Genomic DNA, 17587 nt, shown 5'->3' with positions numbered 1-17587 from the left:
TTCTCTATTTCATTTAATTCTGCTCTAATTCTTATTATTTTCTTCCTTCTGGAAACTGTGGGCTTCTTTTGCTGCTCTCTTTCTACTTGTTCCAGTTGTAGGGTTAATGTTTTGATTTTGGCCCTTTCTTCTTTTTGGATGTATGCATTTATTGCTATAAATTGACCTCTGAGCTCTGCTTTTGCTGTGTCCCAAAGGTTCTGGTAGGATGTGTTTCCAAGGCTATAAATCTTTATGGAAGCAGACTGCCACATCTTTCTTCCATGGAGCAGCTGGTAGGTTCAAACTGCTGACTTTTCAGTTAGCAGCCAAGTGTTTAACCACTGCACCACCACAGTTCTTTGAAAGGTTCTACGTGCTTTGGTTTTACCAACATTTCATTCCCAGATGACCGAAGCTATTTTATCTGTTGTGATTACATTTTTATCCTGAATAGATGTTATAGTTCTCGATATTAACTGATGACTGTTGGCCAGCCTTGGGATCTGTCACTGTCTGTATATCTGTATTTATCACTCTCTGTGTTTCTCTATCTAGACAGCTAGTTACCCATCTATGAGGAATATGAGTCTATGAATAACAGGATAGAAATAGTCTAGTGCTGGGATAAGTATTCAGAATTGGCACCTTCTTACCTGAAGCCAAATTTTTAAAGACTAGATCTCCAATTTCATAAGATTTTTGTCTACAGTATGTAAAACCTACTCCAATGGTTCTCTGTGGTCACTTAAACTGCTTTTTTATGCCAGAGACCTGGTGAGTTCCTCTGCGGTGTTCCTTTTAAGGCTACTTCCGAATGCATCAGTTTAAGAACCTGGCTAAAATGATTTCTAACATAAGTAATAGTAAAAGTAGTAGCATTTGTTAAGCACTCACCATCAGACCCTATTCTTATATTGTTTCAGTTACTCTTCGAAACAACCCTGCAAAGTAAAATCAGCATCCTAATTTTAGAGATGAAAAAACTGAGGCTCAGAGAGGTTAACTTCAACCGTTTGCCTGGATTTGCATAGCTAGTAAATGCAAGACCCCGGACTGGAACCCCAGTTCCTCCAACTCCCGAGTCTTTGATCTTCCCTTTACATCATGTCACCTCTTATGAGAGTGGATTTACCAGAGCCCTTGATCATTAGGCAGCCAGGTTATTTCTGTGTTTCACAATTAGAAAGCCAGTCCCTTCTAATCTATTAGTAAGTGTTAGTACATAACAATTTAGATCTGTATGTCACTTATGGACAGTAGGCCCTCCCTCATCTGGAGAATCCCTCTCTCAGAAGTCACCTGGTTCAACCCTTCTTTAGGACTCAAGGGCAGTGCTAAGATGATGCTCTTACATGTGCTTAGCAGGGTCAAGGGGCTTAAGAAACACCCACGGTGTGTTGTGAGCCGCAGGGAATTCACTTGCACTAAGCTCAAGTTTGGAAAGAGATGGCCAAAATGACTCAACATGGCTGGCTTTCTGCATCAGTGTGATTGTGCCATGTGCTATAATTTATAGTGTAAACAAGTTTTCTGCAGAAGCTAAATATATCATGCAACTCATTTAACATGCACAGAAGGAGCTGTTAAATTATTTCAGTCCCATTACTCAAAATGCTCAGAAAATTCCTCTGTATTAGAGCCAGTGTAGAATTGGCTTGGCAGTCAATTGCATCAACATCAACGTTGAATTCTCGGGGGAAATGCATGCCTCATACTGTTACTTAGGGAAAATATATGCCCAGACATCGTGGAGCCCCTTCGAAAACAATTCTCATTTTGTTAAAACAATGGGATCACATTTTCAATCAGACTACCCAGCATCTCTGCAGTTATAAAGCTTGCCAACAGACATGGATGTTGATAAAATGCTGATGTATTTTTAAAGGATTCATAATTTATGAAATGTGAAGGTGGAAACTGAGGTTTTTCGTGTCACATTCTCATTTCATCTTTACCTACATGGGAAGAATTGCTTGTGGAAGCCATATGTGATGCCTTACAACTGTTTAAGTTGGAGTCATTATCGGAACAAATGGTGTCATTGGATGATACTAGTCTGTTTGTGTTCCCTCCAGCCCATGAATCAACATTAATACTGATTTTTAAAAACACTTGGAGCACAATCCTCTGTGGTTCCATTTTCATTTCAAAGTATATATGTTTAAAAATTGATCTAACCTTCCTATCTATTAAAGCATACCTTTCGGTTGGCAGTTGTGCCCCTCATATTTTATCCAGAAAGGAAGTATCCTTCTCTACCTAGTCTTCAAAGAGTTGCAATCGGAAACACATATGAAATTTTATCGAGTATATTTTTGGCATCTATTGAGATGATCGTATGGTTTTTAACATTTTGATTTGTTGATTATACTAATGATTATAGTAACAGATTTCTCAATATTAAACTGCCTTTGCACTCCTAGAATCTGGTAGATTAATATTTTATGATATGCAGCTCAGTTTAATTTTATACAAATTTGAATTTTCAAGCTTTGAAAAAGTTGATATAATAATATTAATAAAGACTGTCTCTGTGCTAAAAAAAACTGATCTACCTCTGTTTCTGGCATGTAAAAGCTATTTGTGGCAAAAGTACAGTTTTTACCTTCCCTCAAGTTTTGCTTTCGCAGGAGAACACATTTCTCTAGTTTTCCTTGGTTCCAAATCAAATGACATTTGATGTGTTCAGGATAATACAGGCTGAACTATCTCGAGCCAATACTCGTTAGAGATGATAAAGATTGGACACTTGCTATGTGGTACGAACTTGAAGTTGGTCATCTCATTTAAGAATCAGCAATCTTATAAGGTGGTGCTATTATGATCCCCGTTTCACAGATGAGAACACTGAGGCATGCAGAAATTGAAGGAATCTGATCTACGGTGACACAGCTAGTAAGAGTTTTGACCTGGGCACATCTGATTGCAGAGAAGTCTCCATCCCTCCACTGAACCCTTCTTTGTGCTCAGTAGCCACAGGTGGCTCCGTTGGCATTGGAGAGGAAAGCCACTGGTCTCTGAGGACTCTGAATGTTGGCTAGTTCTTGCAGATGTGTGTTCTTGACTCAAAGGGGCGGTGCCTGATGAGTTATAGCTAGCGTAGCTCACATTCATTTCTCCTACCAAAGAAACAGGTCTACGGGCTCTTGTTCTGCTTGTGGTAATGATACTCCTACCTTTTCTTGAACTGAAATGTGGGCAGCATGTTTTACCTGAGACATTAGTAAATGAATCTGTTCAGTATGGGACTGGGATCTGAAAGCAGGCCCCGTAACAAGCAGTTATTAACTGATTGGGATGTCATGGTGGTGTAGGGGATCAGCTCTGCCATGGCAGCATGGAGACTCTGCAGGTAGCCAAATGAGCCAAAGCTTGGACCACAAATCTGAGTCCTGGTGGAACACCTCAGAACACGAAAGGATGCGAGGATGGTGAAGGTAATTCAAGGCCATCTCCCACTCGCCTCCCTACCTCCTCTAGGAGGCTGTCACAAGACAGTTTCCCACTGCTTCACAGGTTCTGATGAGGTATGGGGCTCTCTGTCCCACACCCCACACCCCAGAATAGAGCTGCAGACTATAAAACCACTTTGCTGAAGAGTAGAATAAGCTCCTCAGCAACATTGTCCCACAACTCACTGTACGGTCGTCCGGCCTCCTTTTTTTCAGTTTGTGTGTGTGTGTGGGACAAGGATCTCAGGAAACTGGCACTTTTGGCTATCCTCCCTTTCTTTCTGAATCTAAAAGTAGATTGCTGTAGCTTTTACTAGTTGAATCAGTCAGGCCTGGGCCTTGGCCTTGCCTTTCACCTTGCCCTGTCTTGTATGTGTGTGCTTGACAGGTGGTATTCATGCTCACCTGCTGGAAATGCTTCCAGGCATCCTGGGCTACATGTACCCTACAAGGTCTTCCCAGCTCTAGGATTCTATAGGGTTGAAACACTGTCAATATGGGTTATAAGACAATCTATCTCCTTCTACCCTAAACAAAAGCATGAGCAGTCATTTTGATGCAGCAGAAAGAGCTGAGCATATAAATCAGGTGGGATTTTCATAAACAACTGAGCAACGTTGCTGTCAACATTTTAGTTGGACCTAAATTGTCAGGTTTGAATATTTTGCTTAAACAATCTGAAATGAAATATGAATTCTTTATGCATCAGCATAAAGGAAATCCTATCTGCTGTGTCAATTCAGGTAAACAGCCCTTCTTGGCAACGTTTCTGTTGAAATGGGTTTGAGAAACAGTTTAAAGCATTCCAAGCTAAGGACTTCTGTTATCAGCAGCTGGAAATTTGCAGTGCCTCCGATATAACCAAGAGCTGGTGCTTGCCCCCATCGAGTTTAATGCCAGGCACAATGGCTGTCAGCAGGCATGAGTTGTAGTGCACTTAACAGCAACTTAATATTTCAGTTGTTTTGAAGAGCTTCCTTAGATGGAGATTAATGAACCAGCTTGATAAAGGAGTTCTTTACTTAATCCTTTAACAATTAGGGGCTGATGTGGAGAGATGAGTAATGAAGTACCCTCTGTGATTGGGAGGTACTTCGGAGGTAACCACAGGGGTTTCTTCTCTCTAATCAGCTGTGCTTACTCTAACAAGCTGAGGGAAGGCTGAGAAGGACAACCCCAAAATGAAGGCTTCTTGGCAAGAAACCTGTATTTCCTTATCAATCAGGAATGAAGCTAACCAGGTCTGTCTCCAAAGAGAAAGGTTGAGTGCTAGAGATACTCCTTCTTCCTGGTAGCAAATGTCCTGGCATACGTATCTGCACCTGGGGAGAATGAATGAAGAGACATTCGTCAATCTAGAGAGGCAGCCTAGTTGGTGGGAGTGGGGAGGGTGTGCCCACTTCGGAGTTCAGCAGGATTGGTGATGTAAATGCAGTGCCTTCAGAGTGAGGAAAAAAGACCTTGGATGTCAGCGTCATCAGTGTCCAAATGCAGTGCATTCTAATTCTGAAATGGTTCCAGAATCTCAGAATCTGCTCCCTTCTCTCTCCTATCCTCATAGTCCATGCCCTGGCCCAAGTCACCACCCTCTGTTACCTGGACTGCTATAGCAATGATGGTCTAACTAATCTCCTTGCTGCCTCCTACTTCCAATAAATCTATGTTCCAATAAATCTCTGTTACTGCCGGAGAACTCTACTGCTGACTCTCCATTCCCCACCTCTGCTTCAAAACAGTGGTTTCCCATCCCCACTGTACTTCAGAAAAAGATGTGGCCCAATCTAATCCCAACCTACCTCTAGGCTCATCTTTCTTCACTTGCACCTACACATAGTATACTCCAGACACACCAAGCATCCCATTCTTCCCTCAAAGACTCCAGCCTTTTACTACCTCTGCTCTGCCTTGGCTGCTTGTTCCCTTCTTTCTCCTCTAGACCCTGCTCGGATGTCACTGCTTCCATGTAGCCTTCCTCAGACTCTCCAAGTGGACTTAGACGTTCCTTCTTTTTGCCCTTTGTACATGCCTCTGCCATTGGACTTACAACATGGCATTGTCATGATTTATGTATGTTGCCATTGCCCTTGCTAAACTGCAAGCTTGTTAGGGGAAGGGACCATGCCTCACTCATATATTCTTCCCCAGGGTCAAGCACAGTCACAGTCCTGGCAAATAATAATGATAATAATAGTAATTACCAAGTGCTTGCTAACCATTATACATACATAATCTCATTTAATTCTCACACCAACCCTCTGAAATAGGTACTATTATTGCCCCCATTTTACAGATGAGAAAACTAAAAACTAAAGCTTATCAAAGTCCACATCCAGTAAGTTGTAGAGCTGAGGTTCACAGTCGACCTAGCCCAACTCCAAAGACTATGCTCTTAACTGCTGCAGTATTATCTCACCCACCCATACTAGGCCCAGTAAATGGTTTTCGGTGAACCCCTCTTACTCCACTTGGATGACTTCCCATATCGCCCAGTATGTCTCAAAGGAAATTCTTTCAAGATGACTGGAGAGAGGAGCGTCAACTATCAAGATCCATGCTTGAGACTGTTTTTAAGACAAAAGATTCTCTTTTCCCCTTTGGAATTATCCCAGCATTTGTTTTCAGGACCAGTTTGCTCTACTGGGTCTTCTCTAGGGAAATCCACTCTTAGATGCTTCCACAGACACAACCCCTGAAAAATGATACCATAGTGTTTTGGGGTGTATAACATATTCTTAAAAACCATCTGAATTCTATTAGGCGCTTTGTCATTTGCATGATAACTTGAGTTCCCACATTGAGAGAAGATTGCATAAACCAAAGAAATATACCAAGAAAATGCAAAACAAATTCAAAATAATGACCATAGAGCAGAAAATAGGTATTGTGCTGAATTTATGTGATCAATTCCAAGGCAGTCCAAGCTTGAAGAGGTGGCAGTTTGATACAAGTCAATAGTCATATACATCAAGGCTCACACTATTAGCTTTGGCTTATGTATGCAATGTAGATATAAATCCATATGTACCACATATACATCTAGAAAAGACATAGTTACTTTTTTCTTTTTTCTGCTACTACTTTCTATGTACTCAGCACTCAGGCCAAGCAGACATTCAGGATTTCTTGAATCTCTGAGGTAGATATTATTTTTATTCCCATTGCACAGAGGAGTAAACTGAGGTTTAGAGAGGTTAAATATGCAATTGCAATATCCATGGTGCCACAATTACCTACATAGCATGAGGACACTTGACTGGATAAGTTGTTTTCAAAATATGTTCCTCCAATCCCTGGGGCTCTCCAGAGCTCCCCTCCCCCCAAAACTGGCTGCGACCAAAGAAGCCCTGCCTTAATTTGTTTTATATTTGGGGTTCTTTGTAAGATTTCATTTAACAGAGGAAAGGATTCTTGAGCGAAAAGATTCTGGAAAACCATTGACCTAGAAGAATGGCTGGCAAACTTTCTCTGGAAAGGACCAGATAGTAAATATATTAGGCTTTTTGGCCCTACAGTCTCTGTTGCAACTAGTCAGCTCAGCCATTGTAGCATGAAAACAGCCACAGGCAATTCTGTAAACAAATAGGAGTGGCTGTGTTCCAACAAAACTTTATTTATAGACAATGAAATTTAAATTTCACATAATTTTCACGTGTCACAAAATATTCTGCTAGACATTTAAAAATGTAAAAGCCATTCTTAACTCATGGGCAGTACAAAAACAGGAGGAGGGCTGGTTTTGGACTGAGGACCTCTGTTTGCCAACCCCTAGATTAGATGATCCCTAAGGGAACTGTCAGTTCTCAAGCTAAGGAACCAAAGTAACCTTGTTGTTCTTTTCAGCTACTGTCAAGCTGGCTCCTGACTCATGATGACCCCATGCACGACAGGATTGGACTGTTGTGCTCCATAGGGTTTCCACTGGCTAATTTTCAGAAGGTTTTAAGACCTTTCTTCCTAGTCCATCTTAGTTTGGAAGCCCCACTGAAACCTGTTCAGCATCCTAGCAACACCCAAGCCTCCACACATGGTGGTGTGGTGGCCACACATCAAGTATATTGGGTGGGAATTGAACTCAGGTCTCCCACACGGAAGGTGAGAATTCTACCACTGAACCACCACTGCCCTCTAAAGTAACCTTATGAGATGCCTATTTTCTGAAAGTCCTAAAAGCCCACCAGCTAGAGAAGACACTCCTTCCCTGGTCTGCATGCTTATGGCAGGAGGCACAAAGGAGTTTAAGCCCAGGCTGTGGGCCCAGTATATGGCATGAGCCAGAGGGCCCCACCGGATAGATCTTGGAGACATATCCCTTTAGACTAGACTATAGATCTTCGAACTGGTTTCATGGCCAGAGCCCTCAGAGCAGGACTTTCCAGCATTCCCAGTGGACTGGTCACTGAATCCAAGCGAAACTCTTAACTGAAAACCTTGGGAAAATTCAATGCAGCTCCTCTTGAGCAAAAAGCCTGAGCACCTTTGCCTCAGGGTAACCAAATGACTGCTCTGAAAATATCACCACCTTGTCCTCATCGCCTGCCTTCCTACAACCAAATGAGTCAATGCTGCACAGACTACAAAACCCCAGGTAGGAAAATATATAATTCCCTGAGTAATTCTAAACCATTCATGTTTCTCTCCTCCCAGCCCACTTTATGAAGAGGACGTGCCATGTGAGAAGTCAATAGGGCTAAGTCAGGATTAGAGAAGAGGGCCCACAGTATCACTGCCTGATGAGAAAGCATAAGTCTCACGCATCCCCTGGACTCTGTGCTGTTCATTTGGAGCCATCAAAAGCTTACTCTGATTGCCATCAGCTCTGGTGCTCAGGAATACAGTCATAATTAAAGCTAGTGCCCAGAAGATGCCAACATAGTTGGGCCAGAGGACATCGCTGCTCATTTTTGTTGAGAGCCTACAATCTGAATGAAGCAGCTTCCTCCTCCCCTGCACAATGGAGGTTGGAAGCGCTGGCTGTATCTCCAACACCATTCCAAGTCCAGTCTCCCCAGTGTACACTGTAGAGAATAAAGCTCAGGCCACCAGGTAGAATCTACAGGAAGGCACACAACAACTCCTAGCCGTTCAAGCTTTCTGACAAAATTAAACAATAGAAGAATATTCCCTGCTATTCATCACACAAAGGTGCTATGGCCATATGTTGGGAATTGCTATAGATAGCTCTACTGGGTGACACGTTGAAATAAATGTTACTTACAGTTTTTATAGCTGGATTAAGGACCAAAGTCCATTAGAAAATCTTGTGCTTGAACTCAGGTCTGTCTGGCTTTCAAGCCCTTGCTCTTAGCCCATGCTGTCTCCACCAAAGGCTTCTTTCCCATAGAACTTCTTTAATAATATGTCAAGCCCTCTATTTTTTTCCTGTTAAAAATCACCTAAGCATTGCACTATGTCAAATGGCAAGGTTGATGGAGAGTGTTGTTGTTTGTTGCTGTTGCGTCCTCTCTGACTCATGGTGACCCCATGTACAACAGAACAAAATGTTGCCTGGTCTTGCACCATCTTCATGATTGTTGGTAAGCTCAAGTCCATTGTTGTGGTCACCGTGCATTTTCAGTACCTTCCAACCTAGGGGCCTCATCTCCCAGCACTGTATCAGACGAGCTCTGCTGTAACCTGTCTACCCTGCAGGTATCTGAAATACCAGTGGCATAGGTTCCAGCATCATAGCAACACACACAAGCCCTTACAGTACAACAAACTCACGGACAGGTGGTGGTTTGTGGAGAGTAGTCTTATGATTCCATGTTGTTGTTGTTAGGTGCAGTCAAGTCAGTTCTGACACATAACAACCCTATGTACCACAGAATGAAACACTGCCCAGTCCTGGGCCATGCTCACAATTGTTGTTATGCTTGAACGCATTGTTGCAGCCACTGCGTCAATCCATCTCATTGAGGGTCTTCTTCTTTTTTGCTGACTCTCTACTTTACCAAGCATGATGTCCTTTTCTAGGGACTGATCCCTCCTAATAACATGTCCAAAGTACATGAGACAAAGTCTTGCCATCCTTGCTTCTAAGGAGCATTCTGGTTGTACTTCTTCCAACACACATTGTTCATTCTTTTGGCAGTCCATGGTATATTCAGTATTCGTCACCAACACCACAATTCAAAGGCACCAGTTCTTCTTTGCTCTTCCTTATTCATTGTCCAGCTTTTGCATGCATATGATGCGATTGAAAAAAACCATGGCTTGGGTCAGGTGCACCTTAGTCTTCAAGGTGACATCTTTGCTTTTCAACACGTTAAAGAGGTCTTTTGCAGCAGATTTGCCCAATGCAATGCATCTTTTGATTTCCTGACTGCTGCTTCCAGGGGCACTGATTGTGGACCCACGTAAAATGAAATCCTTGACAACTTCAATCTTTTCTCCGCTTATCATGATGTTGTTTATTGGTTCAGTTGTGAGGATTTTTGTCTTCCTTATGTTGAAGAGTAATCCATACTGAAGGCTGTGGTCTTTGAGCTTCACCAGTAAGTGCTTCAAGTCCTCTTCACTTTCAGCAAGCAAGGTTGTGGCATCTGCATAATGTAAGTTGTTAATGAGTCTTCCTCCAATCCTGATGCCCCGTTCCTCTTCATATAGTCCAGCTCAGCATACAGATTGAATAGGTATGGTGAAAGGATACAACCCTGATGCACACGTCTCCTGACTTCATGATTCCATAGTGTCCTAGAATGTCCCAATGAGAAGAGCCCTCTGAAGCCACTAGGTTCAGCTTGAGGCCCAGGGGGTTAGGGAAGGAGATGATCCTGGGTACAGCTCTCCCTCCTCTTCACGATGCCTCCTCAGTCCTCTTTTTGTTCATTCCATCTCATCTGCCTCCAATTTCCTCATCTGAGCTTTTATAGATCATCTCCTCAGGGCAATAACTTTGTTTTTTGATGCAGTTTTGTGGACTATTCTTCTTCTTAATACTATAGAGATTATAAGCCACAAACATAAAAATGGAGTTTTTGCACAGACACTGTGAACCCTGAATAAACATCTGAAACCACTAAACCAGTTTACATCTTTGTTCTTTTTCATTTAAATGAAAAGCTGAAGAACATAGTTTGTTGGGTTTTTTTAAGATAACACACACAGCCATATATTTATATGAGCACGATTTTTTTCATATTTTGAGATACCCAGTGCGGGATGAATTTGTCTGTGGAATTATAACCTCATGAAAGGAGATTGGCATTTTTCTGCTGAGACAAACTTAACTGCAATAGGTGTGAATGGGGCTGCTATAATAATTAAATCCAAAATCTTTCATAATCCTATGCCTTCCCTAGAGTATTGTTCAGCATTAGCTATGGATGAAAACGCAAGCAAGTACATGTACATTCAATAATAAAGCTTAGTAGGTCAGGGAAGGAGTGGAATGAAATGAATGCCTAACACCTCCAGAGGTAACTAATGGTAGTTTGCCTTCCTAGTTACTTCCTTGACTTGTGTTTACCAGGACTTGAACATATGCCTCAAACTATCCTTTATTATTAACCATATCCATACCAAGCTTGTTGCTTGAGGGGTGTTGAATGTCAGTTGCTATGTAGATTGACAGCCCATTTCTAGAATTGTTCATTGAGGGGCATTTCACTTCTGTGTTGAAATCACATAGAATTGACTGGAGAGTAGAATGACTGCTGGGTGCTGAACTCCATGCTCTGACTCTGGATACGCTAGTTCTACCAGAAGGGAAGAAACCTAAAGACCATGAGTCCACTTCCAGATCCAGCTGCACTCTCTTTGCCTTAAGATGTAGCAAGAGGCTTCTTGAGCTAGCCTGGCTTACCTCTAGAATGCTCAGCAAATTAAAATGAGAGCAGTAGGGGCTCCCCAAGACTTCTGCTTGTGATTCATTTGTTAATAATATTAATGGCCTACATTATTTCTAATTGAGATGATACACTTCAAATACTAATAATGCTATCTTGCATGAAAGTAGGGCTTTCATAAAGCACGTTCACATCCATCAGTTCATGTTAACCTCGCCACCATCACCCTGTTAAAAACAAAACAAAACACTGTTGCCGCTGTTGTCGACTCTGACTCATGGCTACCCCTGTGTGTCAGAGTAGAACTGTGCTCCGTAGGGTTTTCAGTGGCTGATTTTTCGGAAGTAGATCACCACGCTTATCTGCCTAGGTGCCTCTGGGTGGACTTGAACCTCCAACTTTTAGGTTGGCAGCTGAGTACTTAACCATTTGCACCACTCAGGGACTCCACCATTCTGTGAGGGACCTTAATTATTTTCCCACTTAACAGATGAAAGACACAAATGGGGCTTAGAGAGGGCCACTGACTTACCCGAGATAGCAGAGTTTATGCTTAGTTGAATCTCATTCTTTTGACTCCATTTTAATATGTGGTTTAATTTTGTGGTTTTTAGCATGGTTGCTGTTGGTTTTATTACACTATCTTTTGTAAGTTATACCCTCTAGGAAAATGCTATATACTCTCAAGGTCTAGCTGGAGCTAGTGGGATGCTGCTGGTCAAATGTCTAGCACCTTCCCTGACACAGAGAATGGGCCCTCTAAATGCTAGGAATGGTATATCATTTATTTTGCTGAACACTTAAATGTAAATTAACACGCAGATATTTCCTACATAGAAATATAAATATAGATAAATATGCATATGGAAAAGGAAGCCTAACAAGCATAGGTAGTTTTTAAACCTTTCAGTTCTATAGCTTACAAGAATGACAGTCTTCACTGACCACGATGTGTTATAAAGAATTATGTGTTCAGAGTCATAAGCCTGCAACTGCAAAGGAAATGCCAAGATGCATTTTTCTCTCCTTCTCGAAGATCTTCTAAACATCCATTCATCTCTTGAAGGGCAATCATAAATCCTACAAATTTAGTTTCTCGGAAACCAGCTCTAATAGCTGTCCTTCCCACCAGTCATGCTTCATGTCAGGCTCTGGTTTTTAGACCACAGTGAACAAATCTGGTTTTCTGTGGCTGAGCATCAAAGTGGGAAGCTGTGTTTTCTTTGGAGCCCTGGTGGCACAGTGGTTAAGAGCTAGGCTGCCAAACAGAAGGTCGGCAGTTTGAATCATGTTGGGTAACCACCCCGACCTGAATCTCTCTTCCTAATATTTGAATACTACCTCTAAAATAATGTTTCCCCCTGTTTATCAAATCAGCTGCTTTTTCCCTCCTGGCTTCCTTTCATGGGGGAGAAGCATGGTACAGTGGCAATTTGAAGACTGGCTGTGGCACTGACTAGCTGTGCAATCTCAAGCAAAGCATTTCACGTCTCTGAACCTTTCACTGTCTGCAAAATGAGGGTGGTAGACTCTATCTTCTCTGGAAGGATGCTGTGAAAAACACAGATGTGAATAAGTTGTAACCCTTGCCCACATGGATCTTAGGGACTGGTGGCGGAGAGAGATTCATACAAAAGTCACCTCTGTGGGAAGCAGTGCTGTGAACCAGCCATAAACAAGGATCTGGGGAGTGGGGGACAGATCTCAAAGGTATTCTGTCTGAGGTGATGGTTCTAGAAAGCTTTTGTGGAGGAGGTGGTATCTGACTGAGCTGTAGAAGAAAAGTAGGCTTTTCAGTGGTGATGAGGAAGAGAATTCCAGCCTGAGACTGAAGTCTGAGACTGATCCTAGAAGCAAGAGAGAGCAGATCATTCTGAGGAAATGGCAATTGATCCAGAGAGGATGGGAGCGCCCCCACTTGGAGCCAGGGGAAAAGGTCTAAAGTTGTACTTGATTCATAAAAATAGAAACACCAATTGGTCTTTGAAGGCTGTGTAACTGGAACATTAAGCTAAGAAGTCACTCTTCCTGCTGTAGCTCTAACTTGGGGTGGGGGAGTGCCACCAGAATTAATATTCTTGGAGAAACAAAAGACTCTGTCTGCTTGATAAACAATTTTGAAAGTGCCAGTCCATCACCAAAATTCACACCACTTGTATTTCTCAGTTACCTTGGCTGAGGAGAGAAAGATTTCATTTCCTTATCACGGGATTACATCTCTTTGATCAAATTTTACATGAAGAGATAGGCCATATACCAAAAGGTTAATGACTATCCATTTCTCACCCAGATATTTTGTGGCCACTGAGCTACCCAGCAGCAGAGGGCACTGAAAGGCAGTGGCCGTTCACTGGGCCTGTTGCCTGTCATCCAGAGAGCCCCAGCAGACTTTGACAACAGCCTTTAGAGCTAGGGGTGGACTTGTGCCCTTATTCTCTCATGGGAGGCTCAGAGCATCTTGTCTTGGAGAGATCCAATGCCACATCCCACCTACATGGTGATTGATCAGTACATTTATTGCCCTTTCAGTAGTAAAAATATACAGACTCCAGGCATCTCCTGAGATGCTGAAATAGTCCTTTTTCCCCCCTGATTTAAGGGAAGGTGGAGAGGGATGATGTGTGTGGAGCATGACATAAATATAAGAGCCCAAATATCTAATTAGCTGAAAGAATAGCGGTTCCCTCTGCACCTTTGACAGAATTGTAGCTGTCAGAATGTAGCTCCAACAGTTTATCCTCATTGCAAGATAGATCTGAGGAGGATTTAGAAAAGACACTTTCTAACTCAAATGCCACTCTGATTTTTTGTAGGATGCTTGAGGACGACCTGAAGCTGAGCAGTGATGAAGATGACCTTGAACCTGTGAAGACCTTGACCACTCAGTGCACTGCCACTGAGCTCTACCAGGTAGGGATGGCTTAGGGCCTGGTTTGGGGCCTAATGGGAGGGAGTGAAAGGAACTGGAATGGTTTTAACATGTACAGGCCTACCCCCCTGCTTCATCTCTGGGCTTCAGAAAGGGGGAAAGCAGCAAAGATAGGCATAGTGTTCTGGAACAGGTTGAATCAGCTCGTCTTCTCTTTAAAGCTACAGTGAAAGAGATTCTGAGCTATTTAAAACTGCTTTCACCCCTCCCTCCACTCCCCACTTTCCACACAAAAATATTAGCTGTCAACAAACAAGAGAAATTGGCTTTCCTTTTCTTGGACTAAGTATTGTCTTGGGTGAGGCGTAACCTTCCTTTTGTGACTCAAATGTGAGGCTTAGAGCCCCAAATCATGGTTTCAGGTATAAATGTACCCGCGCCATTCACTTTTCCCAGATGCACCCCTTTGAAAACCAGCTGAGAACCAATACCCAGCATCTTTCAGCTTACATGGACATTCAGGCAAAAGGCATTTAACAAAAACTTGCTGCTGTCCTCCCCTTCTTTCCATTCTGCGTAACAAATATTTACAGTCCTTACCACCAAAGAAAAATGGGTGGGATGTGTGTTTTCAGCATTTTCAATGAGGCTGGACTTCTTGATTGGAAAAGGCCAAGTAGCGTTTGCGAATCATGAGGATGGCCGTGGAGTGCAGTGATGACAATGACACGTGTGCATTTTCTTGGGGAGAGAGACCTGGCTCACATGGTGAGCTTGCAACTTCCAAACAAAGAGGAGAGCAACAAAAGGATTGCTATGGACTGAATTGTGTCCCCCCAAAATGTATATTGAAGTCCTGGCCCGTGTACTTGTGGATGTGATTCTACTTGGAAATAGGGGTTTTCTTTTGTTATGTTGATGGGGTCATACTAGTGTAGGGTGGATCCTAAACCTAATCACCTCTGAGTTATAAAAAGATCTAAATAGACACAGACACACACAGGGGAAGACAGACACCATGTGAAGACAGACACACACGGATGGCAGATGCATCTACAAGCCCAGGAACGCCAAGGATTGCTGGCAGCTAGCAGAAGCTGAAATAGACAAGGAAGGACCTCCCCCTACAGCTACACTCTAATTTGGACTTCCAGCCTCCTGAACTGTGAGAAAATAAATTCCTGTTCTTTAAAGCCACCCCTTGTGATACTTCTGTTAATAGCAACACTAGGAAAATAAGACAAGAGTTGCGCCTCTTTTTTAAGCCAATACCTGATCAAGTTCTTCCTCCGGTGAAATCTGCAAAGTCACAAGACTGAAAACAGGCTGTTTTCAGGAACGTTCTTACACTAGTATTTCAAGAAAGACCACTAATACGGAGTTTCACACTCACTAAATATTTTGTGAGAAGCCTAAGAAAAGCGTAAGAAAAACTCTCAAGGCTCACTTCCATTCTCATCTACAGTTGTTTACCACACTACAACCCCTACCACTTGGTATAATTTTAAAATGTAATCCACCTCCAATTTGATGTGGCCAAAACTTTCCTCTCCTTTATGTTCCCCAACTTTTCCTACTTGCATTATCGGATAATATGTAAAAATTGTATCTCTGCAACTTTGGTGCTTTATCAAGAACAAGCACAGGGTGCCTGTGGAGTACGGTGTGCTGGCCTAAGCCAATTTCACTTGGCTCACAGGGGATTGCTGAATTTGCTGAATGCAAACAGCCCCCCTCTTACTTGAGTCATGGGCTTTATATCAAATGTAAAATGCAGGCTTGATTTCCAAGGGCTCTAACATTCCTGCTTTCTGCATTTAGTATACCAATGACAAGACCATCATATTTGTAAAAAATAATAATAATAAAGAAAAGATCATTATTTTGACAGATGCAGCATTACTTTTTAATGGAAATGTTTAAAGCAGTAATCAACAATAAGTAAAACCATATTTCGCACATGGACTTCCTCTCTCTTGATTCCAATGAGTACAATCTGCTTGTTAGCTTTTGTTGTTGTTAGGTGTTAGCTTATACACTTGTTATTTTCTGTACTTACCTTAAAAAGTGGCATTGAGTCTGCCGGGCCCAGTCATCTGGATTTTAGGATGTATGTGAGGACTTTGTGTAAGTGCTGAGACTCTCGGAGAATCGGGGTTGGTGAGTTGACACCTACCTACTGGCCTTAGTCCAGTCATGCCTTCCTCAATGACGCTTAAGTTCTCACTTACACTTTGAAGGAAAGTTTGAATTCGGGAGGGGGGTAAGATAAGGCAACCAAAGTCCCTGGGTGGTGCAAAAGGTTAACATGCTCAGCTGTTAACCAAAAGGTTGGCAGTTCAAGTCTACCCAGAAGCACCTGGGAAGAAAGGCCTGGCAATCTACTTCTGAAAAGTCAGCCATTTGAAAACCCTATGGAGCACAGTTCTACTCTGTCACATATGGGGTCACCATGAGTCAGAATTGACTCAATGGTAACTGGTCTAAGGTAAGGCAAAACGGTCCCATATATAATGTGGTTCTAGTCCCTCAGGTTCTAACTGGGACTGTTATTGTTGTTGTTATTGTTGTCGTGTGCCATTGAGTCAATTCTGACTCACAGCGACCCTGTAGGACAAAGTAGAACTGCCTTTCCTAGGTTGTAATCTTTACGGAAGGAGCCTTGGTGGTGCAGTGGTTAAGAGCTTGGCTACTAACCGGAAGGTCAGCAGTTTGAACCCACCAGCTGCTTCACAGGAAAAAGATGTGGCAGTCTGCTTCCATAAACATTACAGGCTTGGAAACTCTATGGGACAGTTCTACTCTGTCCCACAGGGTCTCTATGAGTCAGAATCAACTCAACAGCAATGGGTTTGGTTTTGGTTTTTCACTCTTTATGAGAGCAGATTGTCAGGTCCTTTCTCCTGTGGAGCCGCTGGTGGGATTGAACCATGGACCTTTCTATTAGTGACTGAGCAAGCACTTAACCATTGTGCTACCAGGGTTCCTTGAGACACTCATACCTCCAACTTATTCCCTTTAGCTTGGTCTAGAAATTGGGAAGCGGGCACAAGTTTGTAAACGTTTGCAAATGCACCCTTCTTATAGAGTTTGAGGACAAGTTAAAAGCCTGGAAGGCTAAAGACCAGAAGAGAGTGCTTGCACAGCATAGGAAGCAGCAGTAACAGCAATGTTTGGTAGGCTCTGGCTTTATGAGGCCTAACATTCTTTTTCAAAGATGTCTGGCTTAGAATCATTTTCTTTTATCTCTAAAACCAAAAACCCATTGCCGCTGAGTCAATTCTGATTCATAGCGACCCTATAGGACAGAGTAGAACTGCCCCATAGGGTTTCCAAGGCTGTAATCTTTATGGAAGCAGACTGCCACATCTTTCTCCCACGGAGCGGTTGGTGGGTTTGAATCACCAACCTTTCCATTAGCAGCTGAGCACTTAACCACTGTGCCACCGTGGCTCTTTTTATTTATCTCTAGTTGTGAAATTCACATAACATAAAAT

At 42.5% G+C, this 17587-nt stretch overlaps 1 protein-coding gene across 1 annotated transcript in view; it reads left to right on the top strand.

The window, feature by feature from the left end:
- The window catches only part of AFF2 (ALF transcription elongation factor 2), a 543144-nt gene that overhangs the window by 408411 nt on the left and 117146 nt on the right, over positions 1-17587 (top strand). Inside the window, exon 8 of the mRNA XM_023735455.1 lies at positions 14035-14131. Within this exon, the coding sequence (XP_023591223.1) occupies positions 14035-14131 (97 nt within the window). The remainder of the gene's footprint in view (positions 1-14034; positions 14132-17587) is intronic.

This window comes from Trichechus manatus, unplaced genomic scaffold (assembly GCF_000243295.1).
Source record: "Trichechus manatus latirostris isolate Lorelei unplaced genomic scaffold, TriManLat1.0 scaffold00079, whole genome shotgun sequence".
Classification (NCBI taxonomy): Eukaryota; Metazoa; Chordata; class Mammalia; order Sirenia; family Trichechidae; genus Trichechus; species Trichechus manatus.
The sequence above is the reverse complement of the archived record's forward strand: the minus strand, read 5'-3'. Positions and strand labels throughout refer to the sequence as shown.